The following is a 13,736-nucleotide window of genomic DNA, read 5'->3' on the forward strand; positions in this document are numbered from 1 at the left end:
TAGATCACCAACACACTCCTCCAAAGTAGCGATTGTAGATCCTGAAAGTAATGGTTACATTTGAATTTTGCTTTGTTCCAACACTCTCAACCTTACTGTGTGCCTGAAATTTGTTCATGTTGTGTGTTACATTTCTGCCCAGTTAAATCTTTTAATTACTCAAAGTCCTTGTTCAGTTCATATCTTTAAATAGGTCATTCACTTAATTTCGAACTAAATCATACTCTTTCAATATTTCTGAGTTTAGCTCCTGTAGTAAGTCAGAAAGTTTCATTTTTAATTGCATGTCATACCTAACGGCCCGGGTTCAATTTCTGACTGGGTTTGAGATTTTCTCCACTCAGGGACTGGGTGTTGTGTTGTCCTTATCATCATCACTTCATCCCCATCGACACACAAGTCGCCGAAGTGGCATCAACTCAAAAGGTTTGCACCAGGCGAACGGTCTACCCAACGGGAGGCCGTAGCCACACTTCAATTTGTAATTGCAATACGATAGAGGGATTTCTTCTTTTTTCTTACACTCTTTGAGGTATGCTGTTCTAGTTTGGTGTTTGTCAACTGAGATTTGTGCAGTCTTTTTCTCATCATTACTCTTCTTCTTCTTTCTTGGTTCTATAGCCCATCTTCCTAAGATCTTCGATTACTCCATCTTCCCATCTGGCTCTTGGTCGGCCACATCCTCTCTGCCCTCCTGGCCTTCCTTGTAATATTCTATTTGGTACTTCTGTATCATTAATGCGAGCCATATGTCCCACCCACCTCCGTCTGGATGATTTCAGTATCCTTTTGATGGGTTGGTCTTTGTATATGATATACAACTCATAGTTATATCTCCTCCTCCATCGTCCTCTTTCACAGATTGGGCCGATAATTTGTCTAAGTACCTTTCTTTCAAATGCATCCAGTGTTTCAATATCGTTAGTTGTTAATGTCCAGGCTCTAGAGGCATACATAAGCACTGGTTGTATAAGTGATTTATAGATAGTTAATTTAGTGGTACAAGTAAGGAGACTTGAGGACAAAAGTCTTTTTAGGGCAATATGGGCTCTAGTGGCTAGTATTAATCTCTGCTTAATTTCATAGAAGGTATCATTTAGATGCATAATGTCGAGCCCATGTACTTGAAATGTTCAACTCTCTCAAATGTATAATTGCCCATTGTCATTGGATTTGGCCCATTTTCTCTATGTTCTTCTCCATCTGCCATATATTTTGTTTTTTGTTCATTAAAAATTAACCCCACGTTCCTACTAGCCTGTTCGAGAGCTGTAAATGTCTCTTCCATTGCTTTTTGGGTTCTTGCCATGATATCTATGCCATCCTTGTAGGCCAGTATCTGCACTGATTTTATTCTAGGGTTGAGGAGACTGTCAAAATACCAGTGCCGTCTTTCGCGTATTCCCTTTTCTTCACTTATTATATTCCCTGTCTCATCTTTTATTAAGCTTGTTTTATTACCAAAAGGCTTCCATGCCACATTCACCTCTCTATAGAATTTTCTTATTTCATTTTTGCTTCTGATGAGCTGCATTTCTTTGACACTTGCTTCTTCCATCCTCTCTTTTTTTCTTTGGTGAGTTCTCTTTTCAATCCCCCATTTTTCTTTGTATTCTTCTACTATCCTCCTTGTACAGTGTGATTGCAGTGTCCTTCTATATGCTTTGTTCTTTTCTTCAGTTACTATTTCGCATTCAGTGCCAAACCATGATGGTCTTACTTGTCTTGTCCCAGTTCCAAGTCTCTCTCTTGCCAATGTCTCCACTGTCTTTTCTATCGCTTCCCACTGATCTTTGATATTGTTATATTCTCCAACGTTTTCCAGAATCTGAATAATCTTCTCCTGATACTGTTCTCTAACTTCCACTGATTATAAAGTTGTTCTGTTATATTCCTGTGCCCTGGGTTGGACTACTTTCACTGCATTAGATATCCTTGCTCTCACCCGTGCCCATACCAGAAAATGATCTGTATCTATGTTTGGGCCTCTGAGACTCCTCATGTCCAATAGGTCTGATTTGGGTCTCAAATCCATCAACACATGGTCAATCTGGTTTACTGTGTTTCCATCGGGTGAGTTCCATGTTCCCTTATGTATTTCTTTATGTGGGAACAGTGTTGATCCTATTACCATATTTCTAGATGCTGCGAACAGTATAAGCCTTGTTCTGTTCTCATTACTTGTTGCATGTTTGCTGTGAGGGACAATTATGTGTTCTTTCCCCACCTGAGCATTTAGGTCTCCGGCTATTATTTTAATATCATGCGCTGGGCACTCATCATATACTCTTTCCAAAGATTCATAGAATAGTTCTTTCTCTTCTTCTTTGAATTCTTCTGTTGGTGCATGGGCATTAATTATGGAATAGTTAAAGAATTTCCCCTTTATCCTGAGTGTTGATAATCTTGGACTAATGGGTGTAAACCCTATTACCAAATGCTTTAATTGACGGTGTACAACAAATCCTGTCCCCAGCTCATGATTTCTTTCGCTGCAGCTATAGCATATATTTGCCTGTTTCTTTTCTAAAACTCCACTCCCTGTCCATCTAATTTCTTGTAGTGCTATTACACTTTACTTCAGATTCATTATTTGATCCAGCATTACTTTCAGTACTCCTGGGCAATATAGGGATCTCACATTCCAAGTACCAATATATAGATCTGGTGTACGCTTTATATTTCTCTTCTTCCTTATTTTCCCTCCTTCATTTACTTGTATTCCATCCTCTTTGTCCTTTTCCATGCCAAGTCCGTCTTCCTTCATCCGTCCGACTGTACTTGTAGAAGTTTCACAACAATTGTGTTTTACAGAGTGGGCTATCAACCCTGCATCCAACCCCTACTGGGGGATGGGTGATTTTTAATCAGTGTTTCTTCCCTTAGCCTTTGGAGACCCAACTACCAACTGCAAGGGAGCAGTTGTTGTTTTGCTAGTTTTGGTCCGCCCCGGGTATTTTATTTGCCCGGTGTCCACCACATCTGGTGAACATTCCCCAATCCGCCACGTGGGAAGGTGCCCAATGGGAGACTAGCAACTCCACACAGGACAGAACCCATTAAAAAAAAGAAAGAAAAAATAATTCTATACTATCAAATCTTTCATAACTAGTCATTTGTTGGACACAGTTATTAATTTAGAATAGTATTCTTATTCTGGAACTAATTAGGGAATTGGCAGTATCATATAACTGTAGTGTCTCTCATTGTGTAAGACTCTTGCAGGATTTTCTGTTTCACCTTCCATTACTAATATATCATTAGCATTCAGGGTGAACTCTTTTATCTGTGTAAAATTTTTCAATAAAGCCGCGTCTCTCCTGGGTTCTTGTAAATTTCAAGCACATTGAGGAGCTCAGCATTCGTTTGCTGGGTACGAGTTTCCAAACTGGGGTATTCTGAACTGAAGACTGGTGATCACTGCCAGCCCTCTTTAATTGTAAACTGTGGGCATGCCTCAATGACCACAGTGCCATGGTGGTCTAATGTTATGTGTCATAGGAAATGGGGATCTTGGTTTGACTGCCCACATCATGGGGATGGTAAAAACATCTGTAAAAAGAACCCTCAATTTCAATGTGCTGCACACTGATGAGATGTGTGGCTATTGAGGTGGAACAGTCGTTGTTTTATAAGGCTTATACAGTCATGTGGGACTCTGTCTGGATTGACCCTTATTTCACTAATTGCTCATGGAACTGAGGTGCAATACTCAAGCTTATCCCTTTCAACTACCAACTGAATGGATGTAATGCTGGTGAGCATCAACACCCAGCCTGACAAGATGATTCATGTAGCCAGTCCTCCTGACGTAGGGGTTATTCCAAATTCTTCCATTTGTAGTAACAGAACACAAACTACTGGGCAGAATGAGTTTTTAGTAGTTCAATGGAAAGAGGGCAACTGTAAGAAAGTTTCACCTTTCTCACTGGGAAGGGTTTAAAAGGCATGGCTGGCACTTTAAAATCTGTGAAGCGCATGAGATATGGGAGACTTGGTTGAGACTTCTAGTTCCCAACATGCTTCGAACTTCCAGAAAGCTAAATGTCTGAGGGAATATACATGAAAACATAGTTACACAAGACTGTAACTACAGAAAATGTGTTGTGTTGTGCAGAGATATTACTGATATTCTCAAAGAGGAACTGAAAGATGAGTGGGCTCAAGAATGTTTGCAAAATGTAATGAAATGGGTTGGTAGTGGACTGGTCAAATCAGATTCCTGTATTTGTACTTCCAGTAACTCAACACTTCCAGAGAAAATCGAGGCAGTTTTCTTTAGCTTAAATGTGTAGCTGTATGTCCTAATCCAAATGCTTTGTTTCAAATGCCAGCACTTTGCGCACACTACCACAGTGTGTAAGGCACAAGCCACTTGCAGCAGCTGTGGTAAGATTGCACAATTGCACACGAAGGTGGTGTTTGCCCATCTCCTCTGAAGTGTGGTAGCTGCTCTGGGGATCACCCTGTCTGGAATAGAGACTCCAGCATTTACTGCGAGTAAAGGAAGATACAGATGCTCAAAACATTGAAGTGTATCCCTCATGGTGAGGTCAAAGAAAATCTATATTGCAATGCAGCCCACCCCTTTAGTATTTCACCCACCTCACTTCTTAAAAAGGATGTTCCAAAAGCCAGGCCCTCTACACAAATGGAGGTTGCTAGTGTCGAACATCACAGCTGTTTTTAGAGCTGTTGGCTGCATAGAAGGCAAACTTTAGTAAACAAACACTGCCATTGTCACTTCCTGCAATGCCTCCTCTGCCAAAACAACCTTATGGGAAGTGTCAGCCACAGAGGAAGATAGGTCGTAAACCATTAGACCATGTAGACCTTGTTTTTTCTGATGTTTCTAATAATTTGTTTTAGGAGAGAATGAAATATGAAATCTACCAGGGGCAACTATCTAGCCACTAGACTAAGCCCACATCTGCCACAGGATCCTCAGCCTGGTGAAGAGACAGGATGAAAGAAAAACCTCACTGATAAATGACTCCCATACTACAGTGGAACTTCAACAGGTTCAGGAAGTGTGTGGGAAAACTAAAAATACCAGCACAGGAATGTCCCCTGCACTTTTGTTTACAGGAAATACATTTCAAACCTACTGTACCCCTATGCTTTGTGGCTGTACCCTTAATTTTTCTTGGTTACTAACCTACAAGAAGTTGTCATTGACATGCCTGTAGACACGAAGATCAATTTATGTTCTTCGTATTACCGCCACAGGACCTGATACAGTCTGAGGCTCTAACATATTATGTGGACCAACTCCCCTGGCCGTTTCTCCTACTGGGAGATGACAATTTCCATAATGTATTATGGGGCCCTCAAACTACACAGGGGCTAAGTTTTAAGGCAGGTCCACACTGAGCCCAGTAGCAGCAGAGAAATTAGTGGGTTTCCCCTTGCTGGGGATTCAACAGCTCCTGAGACACAATGATGCACTCTAAAGGCGCGTCCACACTGAGTGTGCCACGCTGTGTTGCACTCCGCACACAGCTGTTAACACAGAGGAGTGCGCCGTCCGTGCCCCGCAAAATGGCTCTGCGTGCTCAGTGTGGACGGCAAACCACACTGTGCTGTGCCGCGTCATGCCGCGCCGCGCAGTTATCCAGCTGTTGTCGGTGCATCAAAGGAAGTGGTGTGTTTGCGTGCACTCAGTTTAGATGAGGCTTTGGCTTGCTCCACCTTCAGTCCATGTGCACGCTCCAACTGGAACACAGTGCGCACCTCGGAGTGGCGTGGCGGGGCACGGACTGTGCACTCCTCTGTGTTAACAGCTGTGCGTGGGGTGTAGCAGCGCGGCGCAGCACAACGCGGCACACTCAGTGTGGACGCGCCTTTAGAGTGCGTCATTGTGTCTCAGGAGCTGTGAATCCCCAGCAAGGGGAAACCCACTCATTTCTCTGCTGCTACTGGGCCATTCTTGTCCATGGACCTCTCTTTCTGCTCTCCAGCCTTTGCAGACTGTACTCAGTGAGGTGTAACTGATAACCTTCATTCCAGTGACCATTTCCCACTCTGGATTTGCCTACAGGATGGAGCATTCATGGAAAGGAAAACCACCAAAATGGATGATCAGCGGTGCTAAATGGATGCTGTTCAGCCAGCTGGTTGTGTTTTAACACCAAAGCAGCATCTAGGAATTGTTGGACCACATCACATGCTCTGAACTACCATGCTGCTGGTTTATCCATCCTGAAGTCCTCAGATTATCTTAAAAGGCAACCTTTACCTTAGTGGACTGAGGCCTGACACTCAGCAATGCAGGGCAGGTGTATAGTTATGTGATGGTTTAAGTGACACCTAACAGTAGTAAAACTCACAGCGTTTTGATTCAAGAGAGTCAGTGCTCTATGCAGAGTCAAGGAGAACAAGAAAAGGTTATGGCCCATGTTCCTGAACTCTTTATCAGTCACTCCAATTGTTCTGCAAAAGCATGGAAATTCATTAGCAGGATTTCTGGAGCGTGCAGTTGTTTAACTACAGCAACAGTGCTGAAGTAGGGGTGTATTCAGACAACGCCCAGAGATATCGCCCAGTCAATTACAGAACGTTTTTTGGTGACTGCTGCCATGGATCCAGTGTTCCACCACTACCATATGACCATAGAGGATGGCTAGTTGGATTTCAGGTCCAACAATTCTGTCTTACTACTGACCTTTCTCCATGCGAAAGCTTCTTTCCGCAGGCTGATGCTTGTATTACTGTGCTCTCTTATGACCAAATCTGGTGCAGTATGGTACAACACTTGTAAGCAGTGTCAAAGAAAATCCTCCTTGAATGTTGTAATTCAGTATGGCAGAAAGGATAGTTTCCCCTCATAGGAGGAGGCAATTTTGATAGCTTACTCAAACCAGGAAAGGATATGTTGCAGTAGTTACCAAAGTGTTGCCTTAATGAGCTGGGAAAGAAGCAAATGATAAATTGTCGACAGGTTTGGATATCAGAGACCGGACAGCTCCTTAGCTGCTCTCAGCGTGGATCCAGAAAATGTCAGTCCACTATTGACAACCTGATCCTGCTAGAGATGGCTATCCAGCAGGCTTTAGTATGTAGACAGCAATGTATATGGAAATTATTTGACATAAATAAGCCATACTACCCTACAAGGAGGCACAATATTTTTATACAGCTTCATAAGTAGGGCTTTCATGGCTGCCTCCCCATATTGATTTCGTCTTTTTTGTCTCAATGTTTTTTTTGGGAGCAAGTTGGTAACTTCCCGTCATATAGTTTTGAGCAGAAGATTGGTGTTTCCCAGGAAAGTGTTTTAAGTGTCACAGTCTTTGCCATTGATGCTAACAGTATAATTCCTATGATAAGGAGTCCTGTGCAATGCTCCATATTTGTGTATGCTTTTGTCATTTTTTGTTTCTCCTCAAACATTGCTACAGCATCTTGTCAGTTACACCTTACAATTAGGAGGTGGGAGGAATGGGCTGCAAATATGGGTTTTATGTTTTCCGCAGGTAAGGGTGTGTGTGTGTGTGGGGGGGGGGGGGGGGCATACACATTTTAATCATTCCCATAATTGTTATATGTGAGACACACCATTCTATAGTTTAAAGACTTTCTGAAGTTTCTGGGCCTCACTTATACTTCCAAGCTGTCTTGGTTATCACGTGTAAATGACCTAAGTCAAGGACCCTGAAAGCGGTTACTATTTTAAAGTGCCTTAGCCAACAGGTCTTGGGGAGTGGACAGGGTTCATCACCTTAGTGAGTGTTGAAACGTGCTTCTTGTTTGGTCAGTGATTATGGCTTTCATACTAACTGTTGTTTTGTTATTGCTTATCTTTGCTGTGTCTGCAGCATTTTTTTGTGGCAAAAATGATATCTTTTATAATTTTGGGTTTGAGTTCTGGCTGTACGTTATATTTCAGCTCTTTGTTTAATAGGTTGTTTTCTCTCTCTGTGAACGTGGTGTAAGTTTGGTTACTAACACTATTCTGCCTTTGTAGCTGTACAGTTTTTATTTGTTGATTTCATGGCATTGATTCTGAATTGTCATACATTCACTTATTACAGGATTAGGTGGTATAGAAAGTCCTTTCTATTTAGTTTGTAGAAATACAGTAAATGCAAAAATAGGAAGTAGGAGTACAGTGTTGAATGTGTGTAGGCAGATGTAATGTAGTAGATTCAGTATGTGTGTTTATATGTAGTATTGTATTTATAATGGATGTACCCATTACAATTCAAAATTGTATCTGAGTGCATATTTAATAACAAATATGTTATTTGAATTAAAAATTGTAAAGATTGCAACTTATTCTTTTATTAAAAATGCATTGTAACAAAGAATTTTTAATTAAAATATTCTATATACAGTTGCTGTAACAGATTGCCTAATGGAGCGAAAAAAAAAAAAAAAAAAAAAAAATAAAAAGATTTTACTTGGATCTAATCCATATGTGTACATTACAAGCTATTAAATAAATAAATTAAACAAATTAAGAGAGATGGGAAAAATTGCACTAAAAGATGGCAGGACTCTGTTGAAATTGGTAACACTATGCATAAATGTAATTTTATGAAGACTATATGCACCTGCCCAGTTAGCTATACATGTTAAACTGTATGGCTGTGTTGCACCAAACCAAGGAAAGGAGTTCTGCACAGTGGAGAACAAAGTGGGTGTTGTGGATGATTAAACTGCACCTTTCTGCACTGCAATGAATAAGTTCCAGGTGTGAGGTTACAAGATTTCCCAGATGTTTTGTGGCAAAATTTTTGAAAATAAATTGTTATGTTTATTGAGGGTGATATCTCGTACCAATTTTGAATATAAATGAACAACCTTAGCAGAAGATCTGCATGAGCTTGTGCTATTCCAAGAGTGTTAAAGCAGTAGTTGGCATAATGATGTGCAAAGTTATTGGAGGTGGCAAAGAGTCTTCTGAACGAACCATGACATCAAGGAATACCAATGACCAGATGATTCATAATGTAAATGCTGATGTATGGATATTTTTGTTTTTTTGTTTGGAATTTGTTAAAAACGGCAATTATCATTTTTTTATTTTTATTGATGCACTTATGCTCACTGGATCATTGCTGTGCGCCTGTGAGCTCTCTGCTCCATTTGCTTTAGTTCTGCACTGCTCTGTGCTGCATGTTTGTGGGTGGTATGGCTTGGTTCATCTGGTGTGCAAGTAGCTTTAATGCAGCTGCTTCCAGGATGAGGAGGTATGCGGGTTCTGGATTGAATCCACCTGTCAGATTAATGCTGATGGGTCAGTGTGCCAGACAGATTGGATGTGGTTTTTAGGCAATTTCCCACATCCCAGTAGGTGAATACCAGGCTGGTTCCCATTTTACACCTCATATATATGCTATTCGAACATTTAGAACACTTTCTCACACTCGCACAGAATTAATGCAGACCTGTTGGGGGAGGGGGATATAAGGGAATAAGACATACTGATGACCTTTTCTCTTTGGTCTCCTTAAACATTCAAATCAGAATCAGACAACATGTCATCCATTGTGTAGAGTTGAAGAAGGAATTTTTTAGAACTTTTAAAGTTTTTTATTTATTTATTTATTTTTTAATAAAGTCTGCAAGTACTATACACCGAAGATAGTAATTGCATCACCTACACTATTAAAAATTCATCTGGATATGCAGTCACTATTTCTGCTCTGTCTGTGTGGGAAGGGGGGTTGTCACATTTTTTTGTGTATGTATACTGTAATTTTATTTGCATCTTTCTTTCTTTTATTCAAGTTTCTTTAGTATTTAATAATTTAATTGTGAAAATTTTGTAATATCAGGTTTCACGGCATGAAAGGAGGGCATCACAGCTTGAAGCACTCAATGAGATGCCTTTGTATCCTACCGAAGAGATTATATGGAATGAAAACATAGTTCCCACTGAGTATTTCTCTGGTGAAGGATGTCTTGCTCTGCCAAAGCTCAACCTGCAGTTTCTTACTCTCCATGACTACCTACTCCGAAATTTCAATCTTTTCCGCCTGGAGTCAACGTGTAAGTGTTTTGTGATTGGATTTGTATTTCACAGTTTGGATTTCTATTTCACCATATTGTATTCCTCTGACTTAATGAAACTGTGTGGGAATATTTTACAGTATTTTTTAAAATTTGTGTGTAACACAGTGATTTAGAATCACTGCATTATGGTTTCAGTGCAAAAGAATAGAATGACAGTCTGTCAGTGCAGTCAACAGGTTCGAGAATAACAAGAAACTGGTATAAAGTACATTGAGGTGCCCCTGTGGCTTGATGTTTGTTGTTTCCATGTAACTTGATTATAAGTTTTCTCACTTCATATTATTCGTAGTTGTTTTCTTATTTCATTGTAATATTCTACCTTTTGTACTTTAAGTTTGGATGTTATTGTGTAATTCAGTCCAGAGCATACATCTCAGACATTTTGTGAAGTGAAGAATTATTTATTTTGATGGTGTTAAAAATGGCTCTTTCCAGTTATTAATATTGATCAATAGCTTCCAGAGCTGCTAAAGCCGAGATTATGAATTATTGTGTTACTTAACCAGTATTTAACTAATTTGGTAGTAACAAACAGATGCAGGACGCACACGCGCACGCGCGCGCACGCACGCATGCACGCACGCACGCGCACACACACACACACACACACACACACACACACACACACACACACACACACACACACACACAAAATGCTATCATGTGTATAATTGTACTCCACATACTTCCCTCATTATATCAGACTCATTGTTTGTACAATGAAATCAGAGCACATGCAAGTAGTTCCCAGTTTTGAGCCTTGCACTACCATCTTATAGGCCAGAAAAGCCTGGCTGGTCCTAGGGGCAGTTGTCTCAATATTTGTGGAACTCAAACGGGGGGGGGGGGGGGGGGGGGGGGGGAATGGAACAAGGATGTAGATAAAAGAGATTGACCTAATATCAAGCAATTTAAACAGCACTGAATTGTGAATAACCTAATAACTTGCATATATTACGAATTAGTGCATTCAGAATCAGTAGGTAACTAACATAGTGTTTATATACTGGGCCAAAATTTTCTGCTGCATTGGACATATTACACAGGACAAGCATTCATAGATGCTGTTAAGAGTTCCTATAAATCTGTTCCTCACAGATGTAATACCAGTTACATTGAGTGTCTGAATCCAGATGTAATATCATATACAGAGGACTACCACAGTCAGTCTGAACAGATCCCATTGGCTGAAAAAACTATCAGAGCAGCATATGCCCTAACTTCTCTAACACCCCTTGAAGAGAGGGAAGTTGGGGAAAACTAATGGGAGAACTTGACATGTGACAGTGTCATCAGAAAGCCTGGAGAGTCTTAAAGAAGCTCAGCAGACATCCAGTTATAACCAACACTCATTTGGCCGTATCAGTTAATCAGATTGCCCACCAACGTCTCATGAATGGTGAAACAAAATATCAGGATTAACCTCAGAGACCTTTATGGAAGCTACTTCCACAGAGGAATGAAGAAACATCTGATCTTATGTAAGATTTTAACATCATTGAACTGGACAATACAACAAACCAGTTCAGATTAGGGAAAGCTGCTGGTTTGGATGATATTAGAATGAAACAAATGCAGTACTTTGACATGGTCACTAAGGAAGGAATGATTGAGACAGCTTTTTAATGTATGCATAAGGAGGTCAGTGTTCCGTAATTATGGCAGAAAACAGCTGTAATAGCCATTTGAAAGCCTACAAAACACAGCAGAGACCCCAAGAACTACAGACCTGTGTCAGTTATATAAGATATTCAAAAGAATGTTACTCAAACAACCCATTCAGGCTATTGACCAACAGATCATCCTACAACAAGCAACTTCAGACCAGGCAAGAGCACTGTTGCATAGATTTATTGAAGATGGCTTTGAAAACAAATGTGTCAATGTGTCACTAGTGACTTTCATTGATCTTAGTAGTGCATAAAATTGGTTAATCATTGTATTCTCTTACAAAAAGTGTTTGCTCTCGCCAAGGATCCAAAACTCACTAGGTTGCAGAATTGTAGGTTTCTAATTGATTTCCAAAGGCAGCAATGTAAGTGGAAAATCCAAAAAAATGGTCTCTCCCTTGGAAAGTTTTTTCAGTGCTGCCAACCTTGTCCTGGCCTTCAAAGGTGAAAAATTTGAAGAGATAGCACTCACTCTGTGTGATGCTCTGAAAGAAGTAGGCACCTACTATAAGTCTAACCAACTAAAGCCCAGTCTCTCAGACTTCAAGAAAATTGAATGTATTTTTGAATGGCACCCCTTGGAACATTGCTTCACTCCTAAGAGTAATACTGGACCACTCTCTCTCACTTCACACAACACTGCTCCAAAGTCAGACAGAAAACCAGAACTCAGAATAACATCTTGAGAAAATTAAGAGGCACAAACAGGAGAGCTAAGCAGAAACTTCTTAAAGCCACTGCTTTGCCATATGTTATTCTGCAGCAGAGTATGCCTGCCCATTTGGTATAAATCACCTCAAGCCAAAATTGTGGACCCTGCTCTGAAAGAAGTTTGAAGGCTGATTGTAGGCTGCTTAACACCTGGCCCCATTGAGATGATTTACTACCTTGCTAGTATTGTACCTCCAGATGTTTATTGAGGAGATGCTGCCAATCAAGAATGTGTGAAGGCTGAGAACATTGAAGTTAACCCACTGTTTGGCCATGAGCTACCTGACCATAGGCTAAAATCAAGAAAAAGTTTCATTTGAACAGAAGAACCTTTGAAACTCCTTCCAAACATGGGGAGACTGTTTTGCTGTTTTGATGGAAATCTGTACAAGTTTGTGAGACCATCTTACAGCTGGTCACAGTGAGGAGTGGGGTGTTTGGAGGGCTCTTAACCACTTAATAACTGGTGATGTTGGTAGAATGACGTCCTCTGTTAAACTATGGAGTTTCACATTGGAGGATAGCGTGTGTGTGTGTGTGGGGGGGGGGGGGGGGGAATTTGGTCAGTGATGTTTCTGAATGTCCTTTTTGTAAATAAATAGGCGTATAATGTATGTACTGTAAATGTAGAACTGTGTAAATAAAATGGAAAATTCAGAAAAGAAGAGTAAAGAACTACCAGTGGTGCAAGAAGAATGTCGTAGCTACATTAAGAAACTAAGTGCAGTAGGAAATTCCAAGAAGGAAAATAGAATTAGTTTGAATTTTGAGCAGAGCCCAACAAGAGAACTAACTGTCACCACCTGTCTTCAAGGATGCAGAACAGAAGAAGTGGAAGGACTGTGCAATAAATATCTTAGTATTTGCGGATGGTATACTGAAACATGGTAAACAGAAACAGTATTTGAGAGAAAATCAGTCTTTACTCTTCCCAAAATCATCTTTAGGCATTCATCATATCCTCCTAACATTCTTGTCTATATTTATGCCTCTCCCATCCTCTATCCTCTGCACCTCTGCTTTCTGTAGTGCAAACCTAGAACTGCACTCACTCAGCTGTGTAAAAACTGTTCAATTAAAAGCTTAGATCAGGGCCAGTAGCATACTTACATGTAAATACAGCAAAGTTGTCAGTGCTCCTGTTGATATATGATAAGAAGGGAAAAGTGAGTCCTCTACTGGGTCTACATAAACAATTAGAGAGCAACAGACATGTAACATGTTTCAAAGTAGGAGGTGAAGGAATTTTGTCACATGAAGAAATGGACAAATATTTTGACAACCAAGATTATTAATTTAATTTAACTTGTGCTTTTACATCCCAACCAACTACAT

The 13,736-nt window shown here is 40.3% G+C and overlaps 1 protein-coding gene across 3 annotated transcripts in view; it reads left to right on the top strand.

Moving 5' to 3' along the window:
- Window positions 1–13,736, top strand: part of LOC126360933 (RNA helicase aquarius) — a 320,041-nt gene that overhangs the window by 151,132 nt on the left and 155,173 nt on the right. For all 3 annotated transcript variants that reach the window (XM_050007751.1, XM_050007752.1, XM_050007753.1), the window contains one exon: window positions 9,783–9,996. In XM_050007751.1, the coding sequence (XP_049863708.1) occupies window positions 9,783–9,996 (214 nt within the window). The remainder of the gene's footprint in view (window positions 1–9,782; window positions 9,997–13,736) is intronic.

Source organism: Schistocerca gregaria, chromosome 1 (assembly GCF_023897955.1).
Source record: "Schistocerca gregaria isolate iqSchGreg1 chromosome 1, iqSchGreg1.2, whole genome shotgun sequence".
Classification (NCBI taxonomy): Eukaryota; Metazoa; Arthropoda; class Insecta; order Orthoptera; family Acrididae; genus Schistocerca; species Schistocerca gregaria.